Genomic DNA, 16350 nt, shown 5'->3' on the forward strand with positions numbered 1-16350 from the left:
GCTTGGGGGGGGGGGGGGGGGGGGGAATGTATAAGATGAGTGACATAAATGAAACTTTATTGAAAGTTATTGATCATTTGTGTTTTTTGTACAAGAGACCTTGTAATTTTGCGAGCATTTCACATAATATAACACGTGACGACATACTTATAATTCAAGAGCATGTGGAACAGCGTACGAGATTTTCGAAAGAATGGCCTATTGTGGTATATCGGCAAACCTGGTACTGTATTTAACGCAGAAGTTGCATCAAGGCACGGTCGTAGCCTCAAATAATGTAACATACTGGATTGGTACTATTTGGATGACTCCTATATTGGGTGCATATGTTGCTGATGCTCATCTTGGCCGTTATTGGACGTTTTTGATTGCTTGTGCAATATACTTCGTGGTATGCCTCCTAATTAGTTCAACTAATTCAAAATAGATGTTCTTATGTGCACTTCTTGAATCCAAATTACAAGAGTAATTATCCCTTTTTATCACCACAAAGTTAAAGATGTGTAAATGAACTTTGTTACAGGGCATGTGCCTATTAACACTAGCAGTTTCAGTACCTGGACTAAGACCTCCTCCCTATAATGACATCAATGAAACAGACTGTCCCAAAGCTACCACACTAGAATTGGAAGTTTTCTTTACTGCTCTCTACACTTTAGCTATTGGGACAGGTGGAACAAAGCCTAATATCTCGACCATCGGAGCGGACCAATTCGATGATTTCGACCCAAAGGAGAAATCCCAAAAACTTTCCTTCTTCAATTGGTGGATGTTTAGCATATTCTTTGGGATCCTTTTTGGCAATACTGTTCTTGTTTACATTCAGGATAATGTGGGTTGGGCCCTGGGATATGGTATTCAAACTGTTGGTCTTGCAATAGCTATTACAGTTTTCTTGGTCGGAACTCCCTTCTACCGGCATAAGAATCCCAACGGGAGCCCATTTACGAGAATGGCCCGTGTTATAGTAGCTTCTATTAGGAAATGGAAGGTATCCATTCCTGAAGACCCAAAAGACTTTTATGAATTTGATGTAGAGGAGTACACCAAGATTGGAAAATTCAAACTTCAACCCACACCAACCTTAAGGTCTGTAATGGATATAATTTCATTTGTATTAAGTTATGTTGATTATCATGAGTAAATGAAATAATGTGTGCAAATTTGATGCAGGTTTCTAAACAAAGCTTGTGTACAAATCAACTCAAAGAGTCCATGGAAGCTATGCTCAGTCACTGAAGTTGAGGAAACGAAACAAATGCTGCGAATGCTACCGATATTAATTACCACATTCCTTCCAAGTGTTATGGTTGCTCAAAGCAACACACTGTTCATCAAGCAAGGCTCCACCCTAGACAAAAGAATGGGGCATATCAAACTTCCCCCTGCCAGTTTAGGTGCATTTGTGACAATAGCCATGCTCGTTTGCATCATCCTATACGATCAAGTATTTGTCAAGATTGTACGAAGGCGGACTAAAAATCCAAGAGGCATCACTCTTCTTCAAAGACTCGGGATTGGTTTTACACTTCATATTGTCATTATGGTAATAGCCTCGGTGACCGAAAAGCACCGGCTTAGTGTAGCGCAAAAACACAACCTAGTCGAAAGTGGAGGACAAGTTCCATTGACCATATTTATTTTGCTTCCCCAGTTTATACTTATGGGGGTGGCCGATGCTTATTCAGAAGTGGCCAAGATTGAGTTTTTCTACGATCAAGCACCAGAGAGCATGAAAAGTCTGGGAACTTCATATTCGATGACTAGTGTGGGAATTGGGAACTTCCTCAGCAGTTTTATTCTTTCAACTGTTTCTCACATCACTAAGGAGAATGGTCACAAAGGATGGATACAGAATAACCTTAATGCCTCTCGACTCGATCTATATTTTGCATTTCTTGCAGTGCTTAGTTTCTTGAATATTATTGTATTTTTAATTGTCTCGAAGTTGTACCGATACAAGGATGAAGTCTCCAACTCAATGGAAGTGCTTAAAGAAGAACTGGGAAGGGCCAAAAAAGAATCTACGAGAGAAAGAATGTACAAAGCAATCAAAAGATGATCTGAGGTATGCCATTGTACTTTGTTTTCTGGCAACTAAGGTATTGTAATTCTAAAACATTACCTAATATGCTTCTAATTTATCAAAGGTTGTCGAAACTCACTTGAAGCTGAAGAAATTCCATAATAATTTGATTGATGCCTTTCCTTTCATAGTACTTCTTGGTCCATACTCGAAAGGAGTTCTTTGCCACAATCTAAATGCCCTTTATGTGATGATTTTATGTCTAAAATGGTGATTTCTTGCCTTTTGAATTTTTTACCATTTTCTATACTAATTTTGTACATTTTTTCTTGAGAGAATTCAACCTCTCACTTTCATGTGTCAAATGAAATCAAGGGAATTGTGATTGGTTATGGGTGATGGGTAGTTACTCAAATCAAATAAAAACTTCTCCCTTCCACCCACATCATTCCATTTTCAATATCTTCTACCCGCATATGATGAGGTTGACCTAAAACCAACAATCATCAATTAGATTTGTCTAAAGTTCTAACTCACAAAGTTCATAATGAAAATGGATTGTGTGACCTGCGAGTAAATTAAAGTATGCAATACTATCTACTTGTTAGGGATATATATTAGCTCTCTTAAGAGGAATGTCATTTCTCACCATTTAATTTTCTAAAATCTTGTTCAAGTATTTTTGATCCCTCAATTAGCCAAGAACATACTTGAACTCTATCATATATTGTATTCATAATTGAATCAAAATTACCTTTTCCACATAGAATTACTAAGTCTCTTTGCAGAGTATATAGGTATCAAGATTGGCGTTTACTCATAGGATGAACTTATACTTAAAAGTGTGGATTTTCATAGACGTAACCAATTTGTTAACCTCTAAATCTGGTTGGGACTCAATGCATCTACATATCCAACCTATGCTCCTCTCCAAGTGTATGTTACCTACACACTTGAATGCATGCGCTAGACACGCAAGACCAAACCCTATCCAAACGCAAAGATGGGGAGGCCGCAACCACAAGCTCTTCACTGCATAAGTAAGTCGCAAAAAGTATCTAAATGTATTAAGTGTAAAGTTAAGTTTTTATAGAGATGAGGAGGATACTAAAAGTTCATTACCCCTGAACAGCGCAAAATGTGAGTATTTATAGACGAGTTAAAGGAATGGAGGCTCCCTGAATGGTGCAAATACGTTATTGGAGAAAATTGTAGCAGCGGTCCCTAACTTTTTCAATTTTTGCAGACTTTATCGTAACCTTCAATTTGTACAATCAACGGTCTCTAACTTTTCAAAAATGTGCACATAGAGTCCAAATGGAGGGAATCCGTCCACATTTCTGTTAGTTGACAAAAAAATTATTTTGAAATTATTTTATATATTTTTAAAAGAGCAAAATGGTAACTTTATATTTTCTATTATAAACAATTAAACATATTACATCAAAAAAAGAAAAAAAAAGAAATGGAAGACGTCTTCTTCCATCCCACCCCACCCCAACCCACAGCCACAGCACCTCTGCCTCCATCTCCAAAGAACCACCGCCCGTACTAACCATCACCTGTACTAACCACCACCACAACAACATCCCTAAATCCATCATCTAATAATTATGCAAGTTTCAACAAAAATTCACATTCACAAAATACACACAATCGGAATTTGTTTTGCTATTCTTCGGATCCATTGAATATGCAACATTCAAACGCTATTTCCAGCCAGAACAATAGTGCCCATGGTCGTCGCCATCCCTATCCAACATCCCCATATCATGGCATACTGATAAGTATGTTTTTACACACTGATTTGGTTCACAAACATGACTTAAACATGGATAAAATGGTTGAATTGTGACTTAATCTAGTTAAATTCATGCATTGTAGGTAATTCAATGGAAATTATGGAATTCAGGAGAAAAGAGCCGAAGAAGGACCAAAACGCAACAAATTGATAGTTCGAGGACCAAAGGTGCAAATATTGAGAAGTTGAGCTAAATGCAAAACGAGAGTAAAAACATGCCGAGTATGAGCTCAAGGACAAAGCAAAACAAGTGGGGGAAGAAAGAATCGAAAAGGGACTGAATTGAAGACAATTGAAAGATGGAGGACTAAAGGTGCAAATACTCAAAAAATGTGCCGAATGAGTGGCATGAGATTTGATGGTGTCAATCATCAATTGGAAAATAAAATTTGTTGAAAAGATAAAGAAATCAAAGAAAGAAGTCAAGAGAAGCAACAAGGAAGTTCAGGGACCAAAATGTAAGGACTACATAGTTGGTTATATCTATGCGACCGCATAGTGTAACCATCTATGCGGTCGCATAGAAGGTTGAAGGGAATTTTAGAGGAAAATTTATTGGTCTATGCGACCGCATAGAAACCTTCTATGCGGTCGCATAGTGATACTTGGGGGCCTCCGTTGCAGTTTTTTGTTTTCGTTGAAACTCTTTTCCTACTTGATTTTGACGCGATATAAATACCCAAAATCATCAAATTGAAGGGAGGAACGACCAGGGAGAAAAAATACACTCAATTTGAAGGCAAGAAACACAATCTTGGGCTTGATTTCACAAGAATTCAAGAAGGAATTGAAGATTACACACAAAATTAAAGGATTAACATACGGGTGTATTCTTTATATCTTTTAATTTTGTTTTAATTCTTGATTCTGTAATTATGATCATAGGCTAGGGTTTTTATTCATTAGGAAATCGATGAACCTTTGATTATTTAATTTCCTTTATTTCACGAATTCAATATAAAGTTTCAATTGGACAATTGTTTGATTTATATGATTTGATTGCTTCCATAATTATTGGCCATATGTTATGTGAGTTTAGATGATTTATTCTTTGCATTCGAAAGAAGGGGAATAGATTCGATATAATACAAATTAACATAGGGTTCGATAAGGGATAGAAATATACCCCTATGCTTGATGCAATTCATAAGGTGTTCATAAAAATTCATGCATTCTTGTATATTTGCATCATCCATAGAAATATAGGCTGGTGTTGTGCAACATAGATTCGATATAATATAAATTAACATAGGGTTCGATAAGGGATAGAAATATACCCCTATGCTTTATGCAATTCATAAGGTGTTCATAAAAATTCATGCATTCTTGTATATTTGCATCATCCATAGAAATATAGGCTGGTGTTGTGCAAGAGTAGATTCAATATATATCGAGAGAGTATATTGGATAGGTTTAGGAACATTGAATTGTCATTTTTCCATCGATTCGTTGAATTTGTGAAATTAGGGTTTTTAATAGTCAATTGGGGATTCGAGAACCTAATGATTACATTTCAATTTATTTCTATACATTAACTTCCAAAATTGCGTATTTACATTTTAATTGAGTTTTTGAGTCATTCAATTAGTGAAATTTCGAAATTAGGGCTTCCAATTTCGAAATTAGGGTTTTCTTTAAAAATTAGGGTTTCAAATTGGGGATTTCTCCCACAATTAGGGGTTTTCACATTTAAACCAAATTTTCATTTAATTAGATTCGGTTAAGGTCACATTAGTCTAATTAGAGCTAATTCAATCCTCGTGGGAACGATACTTGGACTCATAGTCCATTTTACTACTTGTTAACGAACCGTACACTTGCGATGAGTTTTAAAATTGAAAGAAATACATTTTGCGAACACATACCTATTGACACCGTGGGTTCCTGCCAGTTCCAACAGACTATGCAACCCATTCTTCCAGTTTGCATACAGTGTGCTCACGAGAACCGTTTTCTCCTCTGATTATTCTCTGACACCGTTTTGATGAAAGCCTTCAATTGGCGTGTTACCAAAATTTGGGGTTAAAAGGTTATTGGGTTACCAAAATTGAAAGGCTACTGGGTTACCACCATTTGGTTTTATAGTGGTCAGATTTTGTCGTCGTTGACGAGATTTTGCTAATTATTTTTTGCTAGATTTCTGTTTGCTGGTGGTGGCATTGAAGTTGGCCAGCTGTGGTTTTGACTATGGCTGCCTGTTTTTAGGGACAAGGTTGGGGTGGGAAAGAAGACAACTTTTTTTATATTTATTTTCTTATTCTTTCAGATTATTTTGGTTTTTTTGTTTGTTTATTTATTGTGTTAATTTTAAAGTTACCATTTTATCCTTATTAAATTTGGTCAAAATGATTTTTGTAGTCAACTAATAGAAAAGTGGACGGATTCTGTCCATTTGGAATCCAGATGCACATTTTTGAAAGATTAGGGACTGTTGGTGAGGTTAGGATAAAGTCTACAAAAATTGAAAATGTTAGGAACCGCTACTGCAATTTTTCCTACGTTATTGCTATGGTAAACAGTTTCAACAATGTACAAATATATGTGTTAACAAATATATTATTGAAATAACTTAAATATTGCTGGTCTACTTCACAGCAAGTTGGTACAAATGAACAAAATCAAAGGCAAGGTACATTATTCTATTATTTGAGGCATTAATGTTCTGTATTTTTGTAACCTCAAATAGAAAATTGTTGCATAGGGCAACTATCGATAGTGAGCAATTATGAATAGCATTACACTTATTGAAATGAATCAACTCCAAAAATATGGGATTGATTTTGTGTGCTTCATGGTCAATGTTGTAGTTTGACCCAAATTCTAGTGGGTTTTGACGTTTTGGTCGAAGTGGTCTTCAAAAAATTAAAATTATGGATCGAAAAGAAAAGTCTTCACATTCTCACTAGTCTACTACTAGCTGGCCGCTCGATCGGCACTTTCATATTTTCTCCTAAGACCTGGTGCCCGTCTGTCTCTTGAGCTGTAAAGCTATCACGGCTTACCGCTAGCCGTCAGATGAGCAATAGGGTTACCAACTCAGGCTCGTTTCACATTTTTACGCGTCTTTTGGACTCCTATTTATCCACAATTTGATTTCTATGGATTATTTATATAAGTCATGACTTGCATTATTGTGTGACATTCAATAACATCTTGAGAGCTAGAGAGCTTAGATTCCAATTGAGAGTATTGAGATCTTGATATTGTAAACATAATTACTATTTAGCCCCTGTTTGAGCCCCATTTCTTGGAGATTATAATGTTTTGAATAGTGTTTTTTTTGAAAAATGAGTGGTTGAAAAGAAAAGAACAGATTTTGATTTACGTGTAATATTATATTATTGAAGATTGTGTGGTTAAAAGTAGGAGAGGGAAAATTTTAATTTAATGTAATGAGGAATAATGGGGCTCAAACGGGGGCTTATTATAATGAATTTCTCATCTTCTACTTGTGGTTTTTTCCATCGTGGATTTTTTAATAAATCTTGGTATTCTTATTTTGTTCTTGCTTATTTCAATATTGTCACTATCTTGAGATTGATTTATAACAAGTGTATCAAAGTAGGGTTGATTATCTCGCATGGCAACAATGAAATACGATATTTTGTTATTGGATCGAAACACGAGATTTATTTTATGGCAAGTGAAGTTGCAAGCGATTCTCTCACAGATGAATTTAAAGGAAGCTTTACTTGGCTTTGATAAGATGCTTTCAATCTGGACGCAGGATAAAAAGCAGCGAGGTATCAAAAAGCTCAATCTCAAATTCATTTATCAAATCAAATTCTTAAGGATGTTTTAAAGGAGAAAAGTGATGCTACGTTATGGTTGAAGTTGGAACAACTTGGTATGACAAAGAGCTTGACCAATAAATTACACTTGAAATAGAGCTTGTATTCTCATTGGATGTCCAAAGCTACCTCATTGGATGATCTCTTAACTATGTTTAAATAAATTGTGGCTGATTTGGAAACATTGGAAGTTATGTATGATTAGTAGGACTTGGCTTTAATGTTCTTGTATTCGTTTTTGTCAGCATATGTTACTTTTTAGAAATATTATGCTCTACAGTCTAGATACTCTCACTTTGGATGAGGTTTATAATGCTTTATCGTCGAAGGAGAAGATAATACATCTTGTAAGTAGATCTAGGAGTCAGGTTGAAGTCCTGAATGTTTGTAGAAAGAATCAAGATAGGAATTTTGGTAAGAATATGAAGGATAGATCGGAATCCAAACATACAGAAAAAGTATGTCGTTACTGTAAGAAGAATGAGCAAATTATAGCTGATTGATATTTCTTGAAAAATATAAATAAAGTTGTTGATACTATTGATAAAGTAAAAGTAACATGTTAACACATCGATGATTGATATTGTGGAAGATGGGAAAAGTGAATAAGAGCTTCTTGTGATTTCTAACATGGGTGTTCCAACCCTTGTGAGGAATGGGTTCTTGACTCGACATGTACTTTCCATAGGTATCCCAACAGGGACTAGTTTACAACATATAAAGGAATTTTGAGAGGTGTAGTGATTATGAGAAACAACGTGCATTACAAAATTATCAAAATTGGTACAGTCAGAATCAAAATATTTGATTACGCTATAAGAAAACTTACAGATGTAAAGCATGTTTCAGAATTGAAGTGAAATCTCATATCTTTGAGTACACTTGATTCAAAGGATCATAAATATACTGGTGAATGTGAAGTTTTGAAGGTGAGCAGAGGTGCTCTCATGAAGGGATGGAAAAACTCTATACAGTTGTACATTTTGCAATGGATACAGGAGTTTCTACTTCTTTGACTGATAAGGAAATTAATAAATTTTGGCATATGTGAATTAGGTATATGAGTAAGACTAGCATGACAGAGCCGAATAGGTGACCTCTTGATATGTAGAAGACCAATAAGATGAAGTTTTGTGAGCATTGTGTCCTAAAAAATAGAAAAGAGTTAGATTCACTAAAGGAAGACACAACATAAAGGGAACACTTGAATATATATATATTCAGATCTTTGGGGACTGATCAAAGTGCCTTCAAAAGGAAGTGCTTATCACTTGTTGATAGTAATTAATGGTTTTTCCAAGAAAATTTGAGTATTCTCTTGAAACAGAAGAGTGATGCATTTGGGACCTTCAAGGAGTGAATGATAATGATAGAAAAGAAGACTAGAAAGCAGAGGAAACGTCTACGTACAAATAATGGGTTGGAGTTTTGTTCAGATGAATTCAATCGTTTCTGTAGATCTGAAAGCATCTTGAGACATTTGACATGGACTCCATAACAAAATAATGTGGCAGAACTGATGAATAGAACTTCGATAGAAAATGTTCGTTGTATACTTTCAAATTTTGTATTTCCTAAGACTTTTGGGATGAAGCTGCTACTACAACTTACTTTCTAATTAATCACTCACCCTCAATTGCCATTGAGAGAAAGATACCAAAAGAGGTATGGTTTGAAAAACCTTCTCGTTGATACCAAAAGAGGTATGGTTTGAAAAACCTTCTCGTTGATACCAAAAGAGGTATGGTTTGAAAAACCTTCTCGTTGATACCAAAAGAGGTATGGTTTGAAAAACCTTCTCGTTGATACCAAAAGAGGTATGGTTTGAAAAACCTTCTCGTTGATACCAAAAGAGGTATGGTTTGAAAAACCTTCTCGTTATTCTAGTTTGAAGATTTTTGGGTGTCTTCTTATGCTTATGTGGTTAATGAAAAATTGGAGCCTAAATCTAGAAAGTGCATCTTTTGTAACGACCCAATTTCTAACAATTTAAATCGTTACCAAAGCTTTTATTCCATAACTAAGGCCCTATTTGTTTCCCATTCTTTCTCCATTAAAATGAAAAATATGACCGTTATCCATCACATCAAGTCACAAAATTTGAATTTCTATTTCTTGTGTGGAACTCATAACGATTATATTTTTCATTCTCATTTTTGCAAAAATGAGAAAGAAACACTCCCTAAATAAATTTAATCAAACCTCCAACATGAAAAGCTTTCTAGTTCCATCTATAAAATGAATAAAAGATATGGAAAACATAATTAATCGAAACATGTCCCAAATCCTAAATAACAAATTTCACATAAAAATAAAAACTAGAATAACAATAAAAATAAAAGTTCATCGTCATATTACTCACAATTTATTTATTTTGAATTCCACAATTTCTGGCACCACGACTGCACCGCCTCGCCCACAACCAACGACCCGTTCTAATCTATAAGGAGTAGGAAAAATGGTGAGTACATAGAAATACTCAGTAAGATACAAATATTTATGGTGCAATTCAGAGTATAAATTTTAAAACATGTATAAGAAAAATCATACCGTCTCATATCTTTAGAAACCGGTAAGAACTCATATCATATCATATCATTTGTACTAGAATGGTTATATCATTCATATCATAGCCCATCGTATCAAATCTTTAGATTTCATGAGTACAATTATTCATTAACATGAAAAAATAATTAAACAGGATAGAATATACTGCATCTCGATATCCTACCTCGTGAGATAAATCGTTTTGAAAGACAATCCAAATTCACGTTCCAAACTTATTTTTTGGTACTTGTTGCTGCTACCACCGTATATGAGTATCTAAATTTCCTAAAATAAATAATAAAAACTTTTTATGATATTTAAAAGTGAAAGAAAATATTGAATTTTAGTAAGTTTGAAAGTCTGTCAAAAAGTCGTGTTTTCCCATAAAGAGTCTCAATTCCATACAATCATTATTTCTTTCCTATCTAATCAAGACATAGTAGTCTATCACTGTCATATCCCAAAAACCTAGGCAAATCAATCATTTTAAAATAAAACTACCTATCTATCATTTAAAATAAATGTGCACTAACCCCCAACAAAATCAAAATCAAAATGAAACACTCCATACACATTACACGTGGGGGGTACATTTCCATCCAAGGTTCCAATTAAATTGCAAAATTAAATTTCATCAACTTCTTCAACCTGAAATATCTTGGAGCTGATTTATCCAAATCAACTTTTTCTTGAGTTTAATATACATAATTAATTACAAGCTATTCGACGAGTACAAATTGATATATTTATCATTACTCCATCAATATTTAAATATTTGACCCAATTAAAATTTTATTTATTGTATTTATCATTTTAGTCCCCCAACTTTCCAAATTTAAATTATAGTATAAAAGTAAATAAATAATAGTAAATGCAAATTTTCGGGGCTTTACATCTTTCTTGGATATAAATCAGCTATGAAGGTATGTTTATAAGTAGTGTTGTCTTGAGACAGGAAATGTAGTGGTCCATAGAGATGTAGTGTTTGACGAACTTGCTATCGTTCATGGTTAAACTCATGGGAGTTCTGGTAAAAGTGAGGAACACAATCATTCAACTTAGATGGGGTTGGAAATTGGTTCAGGAAAACAATCGAGACTTAAGAACAATCTACATCAGATCAGTTTAATTCAGAGCTGACAGACAGTAACACCTTGCCTACACCACCAACAGTACCATGGTATTCGATTGCTAAGGATAAACCTCACAAACAGATTAAACCTCCATGGAAGCATGGAGATGCCGATTTAGTAGTTTATGCATTAAGTGTGGCTAGGCAATCAATTACAGTGATTTTAACATATGGTTGATTGTCATGTAGGAGGAGATGAAGTTATTAAATAAAAATAGTACTTGGGACTTGGTGAAACTATCTAAAGATAAAAGGGTTGTTCACTGGAAGTCGATATTCAAAAAAAATGAACGAATATCAGGGATTGAAGATATTAGGTATAAGGTCAGATTGGTAGCAAAGGCTACAATCAGATTCCAAGTGTTCACTTCACTGAAGTGTTATCACCAATTGTAAAGTATAGTTCAATTCAGACTTTACTTGTGATAGGGTCAAAGAATGATTTAAGCTTGAGCAGATGGATGTTAAGACTGTTCATCCTTGCATGAAGAACTTGAGGTGAGTATTTACATGCAACAACTAGAGGGTTTCATATTTTCTAGAAAAAATGACTACTTGTTGAATAAGTCGTTGTATGGACTGAAGCAGTCACCAAAGCAGTTGTATAAAAAATTTGATTCATTCATGATTACTCATAGTTTTATTAGAAGTAATTAAGATAGTTGTGTGCAATTCAGAAAGGAAGATGGTGGATCTATAACATATTTCTTATTATATATTTATGATATGCTCATAGCAATCAAGAATACAACAAAAGTCAAAAATATGAAACCTCAACTTAGAAAAGAATTTGAGATGACAAATTTGGTGCAACAAATAAAAATTTTTGTATGAAAATTTTGAGGGATAGAAATGTTGGCAAATTGATTGAGGCTCTCAGGATACTTGACAATGGCTTTATCCCAACAAATCGCCGATTAAGCTCCATTACATCACAATGTCGCATCATAAACATCAATAGGCCCTGACCCCCACAATGTCCTATAAAGGAATGTATGTATTGAACTATCATTGCAATAAACGTTACATCTATCACTTCTCACGAGAATCCATGAGTCAAAATCGCTGTTTAGACAAGAGGGTGAAAGTCCATACCACTTCAGACATGGAGGCATATGTTATGTAGTAAAGCGTTATGAATCCAAAAATCTCCACGAAGAAAGACAATGACAACCTTGCGTCAAGTTATCTTTCCTTGAAATTATGTTGATGAGGCATGACTTACAAAGTAATAATTGACGAAGCGATGCGTTGTTACTTCATCACATGAAAAGATAGTCTATAACCTCGAAAAGAGCCTATGTAACATCTTTGTCTTAGCTAATGACCACGGGGCTTGCTATCCTGGCAGAGATGTAACAAGTATAATTAGTTAGCATTCAAATAGCCAATCAATCAAATTTGTCAGCTAATTTTATTTTGCATTTGAAAAAACATAGATGACTTGTTAACCCAATGAATTCATGAGCAAGATGCCTTTCAAAATCATTTAACAGAGCCCCCGTTCGGCCCCCATTTTTTCAAATTAAAATAGGCAGGATAGTATTTTTTTTGAAGAATGAATGGTTGAAAAAGAAAAAAAAGTTTTTATTTTACGTGTAATATTATTTTATGAAAGATTGTGTGATGAAAAATGGGAGAGAAAGATGAAATTTAATTTAATGGGAGCCGAACGGGAGCTAAGTTTATTTCAGGCTGCATCATTCAAGTGCATTTTAATAATAATTTCCACCCAACCTCATTTAATAGAGTTTCTCGGCTAGTAGTGTTAGGCTAAAAAATGGATTTTTAACAATTTTGGATTTGTAGAATTTATTAAGTCGAAATTACAGGAAACCATATGATTAAAATCTTGAATTCAAAAATTAGATGGGGAGTTTAACATTTCAAAAATCAGAAATATTTTAATTAATCATAATATATAAAATAAATATTAAAAATAAATAAAATTCAACCCCAGTGCCCAGGCAAACCCTAAAATTCATTCATCCCTCTTATCCTATTTCAGTCTTCTCTCTATCACCACTTTTAGCGCTGCCACCATTTTCGATGAGGGTCATTCTTCTACCTTGCATCATTGCCGCGTTGTGCACCTCTCAGCCTCGCAACACTGTGGTTTTGTGTTGAACATCATCGCATCAATCTCCACACCCAACCTCGCACCACCATTACCGCACTGTACCACCGTTGCTCAGCCTCGCACCAATGCCGGGCTGTGCCACCACCGCTCAACATCGTACCGCTATCATGTTGTGCCACTCCACATCGCACCAATCCCCATGGGTGGTTTTCTTTTTTCGATCTCTTCTACCCATTTTCTTCCTCACTAACTGCGAATCCATCGGCTGAACGACAACTATGCTTTGTAAATTGGTGATTTGGTCGCTACTATTTATTGGTGATTTGGTCACCGCTAAGTACGACGGTCTCTGAGCTCGCCGCTGGGCATAACGAGATCAGAACACTGCTGTGCGCGGTGAGCTCTGTTTTGACGGCAATGGATTTGTGATGGTTGTTACTATGGTGGTTGTGTTAGGTTTTGTGTGGTGGTTATGTGGTTGAGCGGAGGTAATGGCTGTGGTGATGGTTGATACAGACAGTGGTGGTAATGTCCTGGTGGTAGTTTCGGGGATTTTTTTAGGTACGGTGCGGTGGCTGTGGTGGATTTTGTGTTGTGCGGTGTCGTGCAATGTTGGTAGCGATGGTTTGTCGGGTAGATGTGTTAATTTGTTTGAGACGTGGTGTTTGAACGGATGGTGATGGTGCTGCCGACAATGACAGTGGCGGTGGTGTAGGTGGATGCAATGATTGTGACACAAGTGTTGGTGGTTGACACAGATTATTTAGTTGATTGTGACCATTAAACTGGTTAATCTGTGACTAATAAGCAATATGCGACCTATGAAAAAGATAAATTGTGACCAAGAAATAATATTTGACCTAAAAAAGTATTAATTTGTGACTGTCTAATAAGTTGTGACCTATAATATTTATGATTTGTAACTTATAAATAAATTGTGACGTATAAATTTTTGATACGTGATTGATGAACAAACTGTGACATATAAACTAAAAATAATATACGACTAACTAAATTGTGAATCTGCGATCAAATTATATAGATATGTGACCTTAATATACATAATTAATTAATTAAATTATAAATAAAATTTATTGAATATCTGATTTTTGAAATTTCAAACTTGTATTCTTAGTTTTGAAATGGGCAATAGTTATCCACTTATTTATTAAATTTGCCCATTTATTAAACCAGACTTGGCCCAATGATTTAAATGGTTGGCCTCTATTGCCTCGATGCTTGTAATATCGTGTTTTGATTATGCGATTTTAGCTAAAACACTGTGAAATGTTAAGATGATAACAAGTGGCAGATTTGCTATTTTAAATAATTTGCCATTTGCTATTTCCTCTTGTTAGTCCTTAAGAAAATTCCTCAAATTTAAATGAAACAGGCTAGTTTAAATCACATAAAATCGTATATTTTTCCAGAAAACAAAATAACCTTCAGTTTTTAACTTTGCATCAAAGTATTCACTGTCAACTAACATAAAATTCCTCACATACTATTGCCTTTTTCCAATTAAATCAAGGAAAGGAAAACAAAATAACCTTCATTTTTTACCTTGCATCAAAGTGTTCACTATCAACCAACATAAAACAAAATTACAGACACAATTCTAAGACGAGTATCAAAATGAACTGTGCCGACTACGAGAAGCAGTCCACAAAGGGGGTAGTCTTTTGAATGGCTGGAAAATTGATCCTATTTTCCACAATGACATTTTCTGTTGGAAGTACTATTTTACCCTTACTATAATTATTTATAAGATGTTTCCTATATCTTTAGGAATTTGTTAATCAAGACCTATATCTATATTTTTCAATCTTTCAAATACTTTTAAATATTCTTTGTATATTGATAATTCTTTGAAGATCCTTGGCTGGCCTTTCTTGGTTATATATCTTCGAACTAATTCTTCTGAAACTTTTTCTTGTATATCTCTATGTTTAGTTATAATATCATCTACCTTTTTTATCTCTCTATTAGTTCCCACAGAATCAAATCTTATATTATTCTTGCAATTATATCTATTTCTCTATGTATTTCTTCGATTTTTTCTTTTCCAACAGGAAATATATCTTCAGATTTTTCTGCTAACTTAAATAAAAACGAAACATCGTTTTCATCTAATAATATAAGATTATTATCATCATTAGTAGTGGAAGTGGATGCTTATGAATTGTTCATCAGAATAATTAAAGTATAAGCATGTAAAAACAAGTAAATAACTAACAGTAATCAAGTGGAAGTAAACAGGCTTCCCTCTAGTATGCTCTTATAGATGCTTTGCATGTACTTAATCAATCTTCTGAATCAAGTAAAGGTTTAAAATGTTTTTGAAATCATTTAGGTCCACAGCTGCTTCCGCAAAAGGCTTTTCAATTAAGGTTGCATTTCTCATTCTAGAGAACTAGCCGTGTTGCCACAGACGCTATCTCACAGTATCCAGAGTCTCTGTTTTCACCTCTATCCAAACTCTTTTCAGAATCAAGTTCTTACTTGGAACGAAATTTAAAAAGATAACTCACACACAAGGTGCTACAATTTTGTTAAAAAACTGCCTTTTTCCCCTAAACCATTCATCAAAGACGGGTACTTTGACATGGCTAACATCCTTTCAAAATCAATGTTTTGAAAATCTTTTAAAATCTCTATCTGTACTGCCGAGGAATCATGAGAAACTTAACGAAATCCTTTTATGAAAGTTTTGTTGAACATAACAAACTTTACTTTGATATTCATAAACTGAAATAGTACATGCTTGCAATCTATATTTACATACCTTTGGTACTCACCTTATGAAGTTTAAAACTCCATAAGTGATTACTTTATTATACGCTTTACTATCTTCAAACTATCTAATATTTTTCTGAATACAAGTGGTGTATACAGATTACAAAAGATATATCTCTAAAATGTGTTTCCTCCGAGTGTTTTAGAGATAGGTTATTTCGAGATGTCTTCCTTCTT

The 16350-nt window shown here is 34.4% G+C and overlaps 1 protein-coding gene across 1 annotated transcript in view; it reads left to right on the forward strand.

The window, feature by feature from the left end:
• LOC111378604 (protein NRT1/ PTR FAMILY 5.2-like) overlaps window positions 1-2200 on the forward strand; it is a 3342-nt gene extending 1142 nt beyond the window's left edge. Inside the window, exons 2-4 of the mRNA XM_023001834.1 lie at window positions 174-391; window positions 524-1089; window positions 1174-2200. Coding sequence (XP_022857602.1) covers window positions 174-391; window positions 524-1089; window positions 1174-2062 — 1673 coding nt within the window. The 3' untranslated portion in view covers window positions 2063-2200. The remainder of the gene's footprint in view (window positions 1-173; window positions 392-523; window positions 1090-1173) is intronic.
• Window positions 2201-16350: the final 14150 nt, after the last annotated feature.

This window comes from Olea europaea, unplaced genomic scaffold (genome assembly GCF_002742605.1).
Source record: "Olea europaea var. sylvestris unplaced genomic scaffold, O_europaea_v1 scaffold1838, whole genome shotgun sequence".
Lineage (NCBI taxonomy): Eukaryota > Viridiplantae > Streptophyta > Magnoliopsida > Lamiales > Oleaceae > Olea > Olea europaea.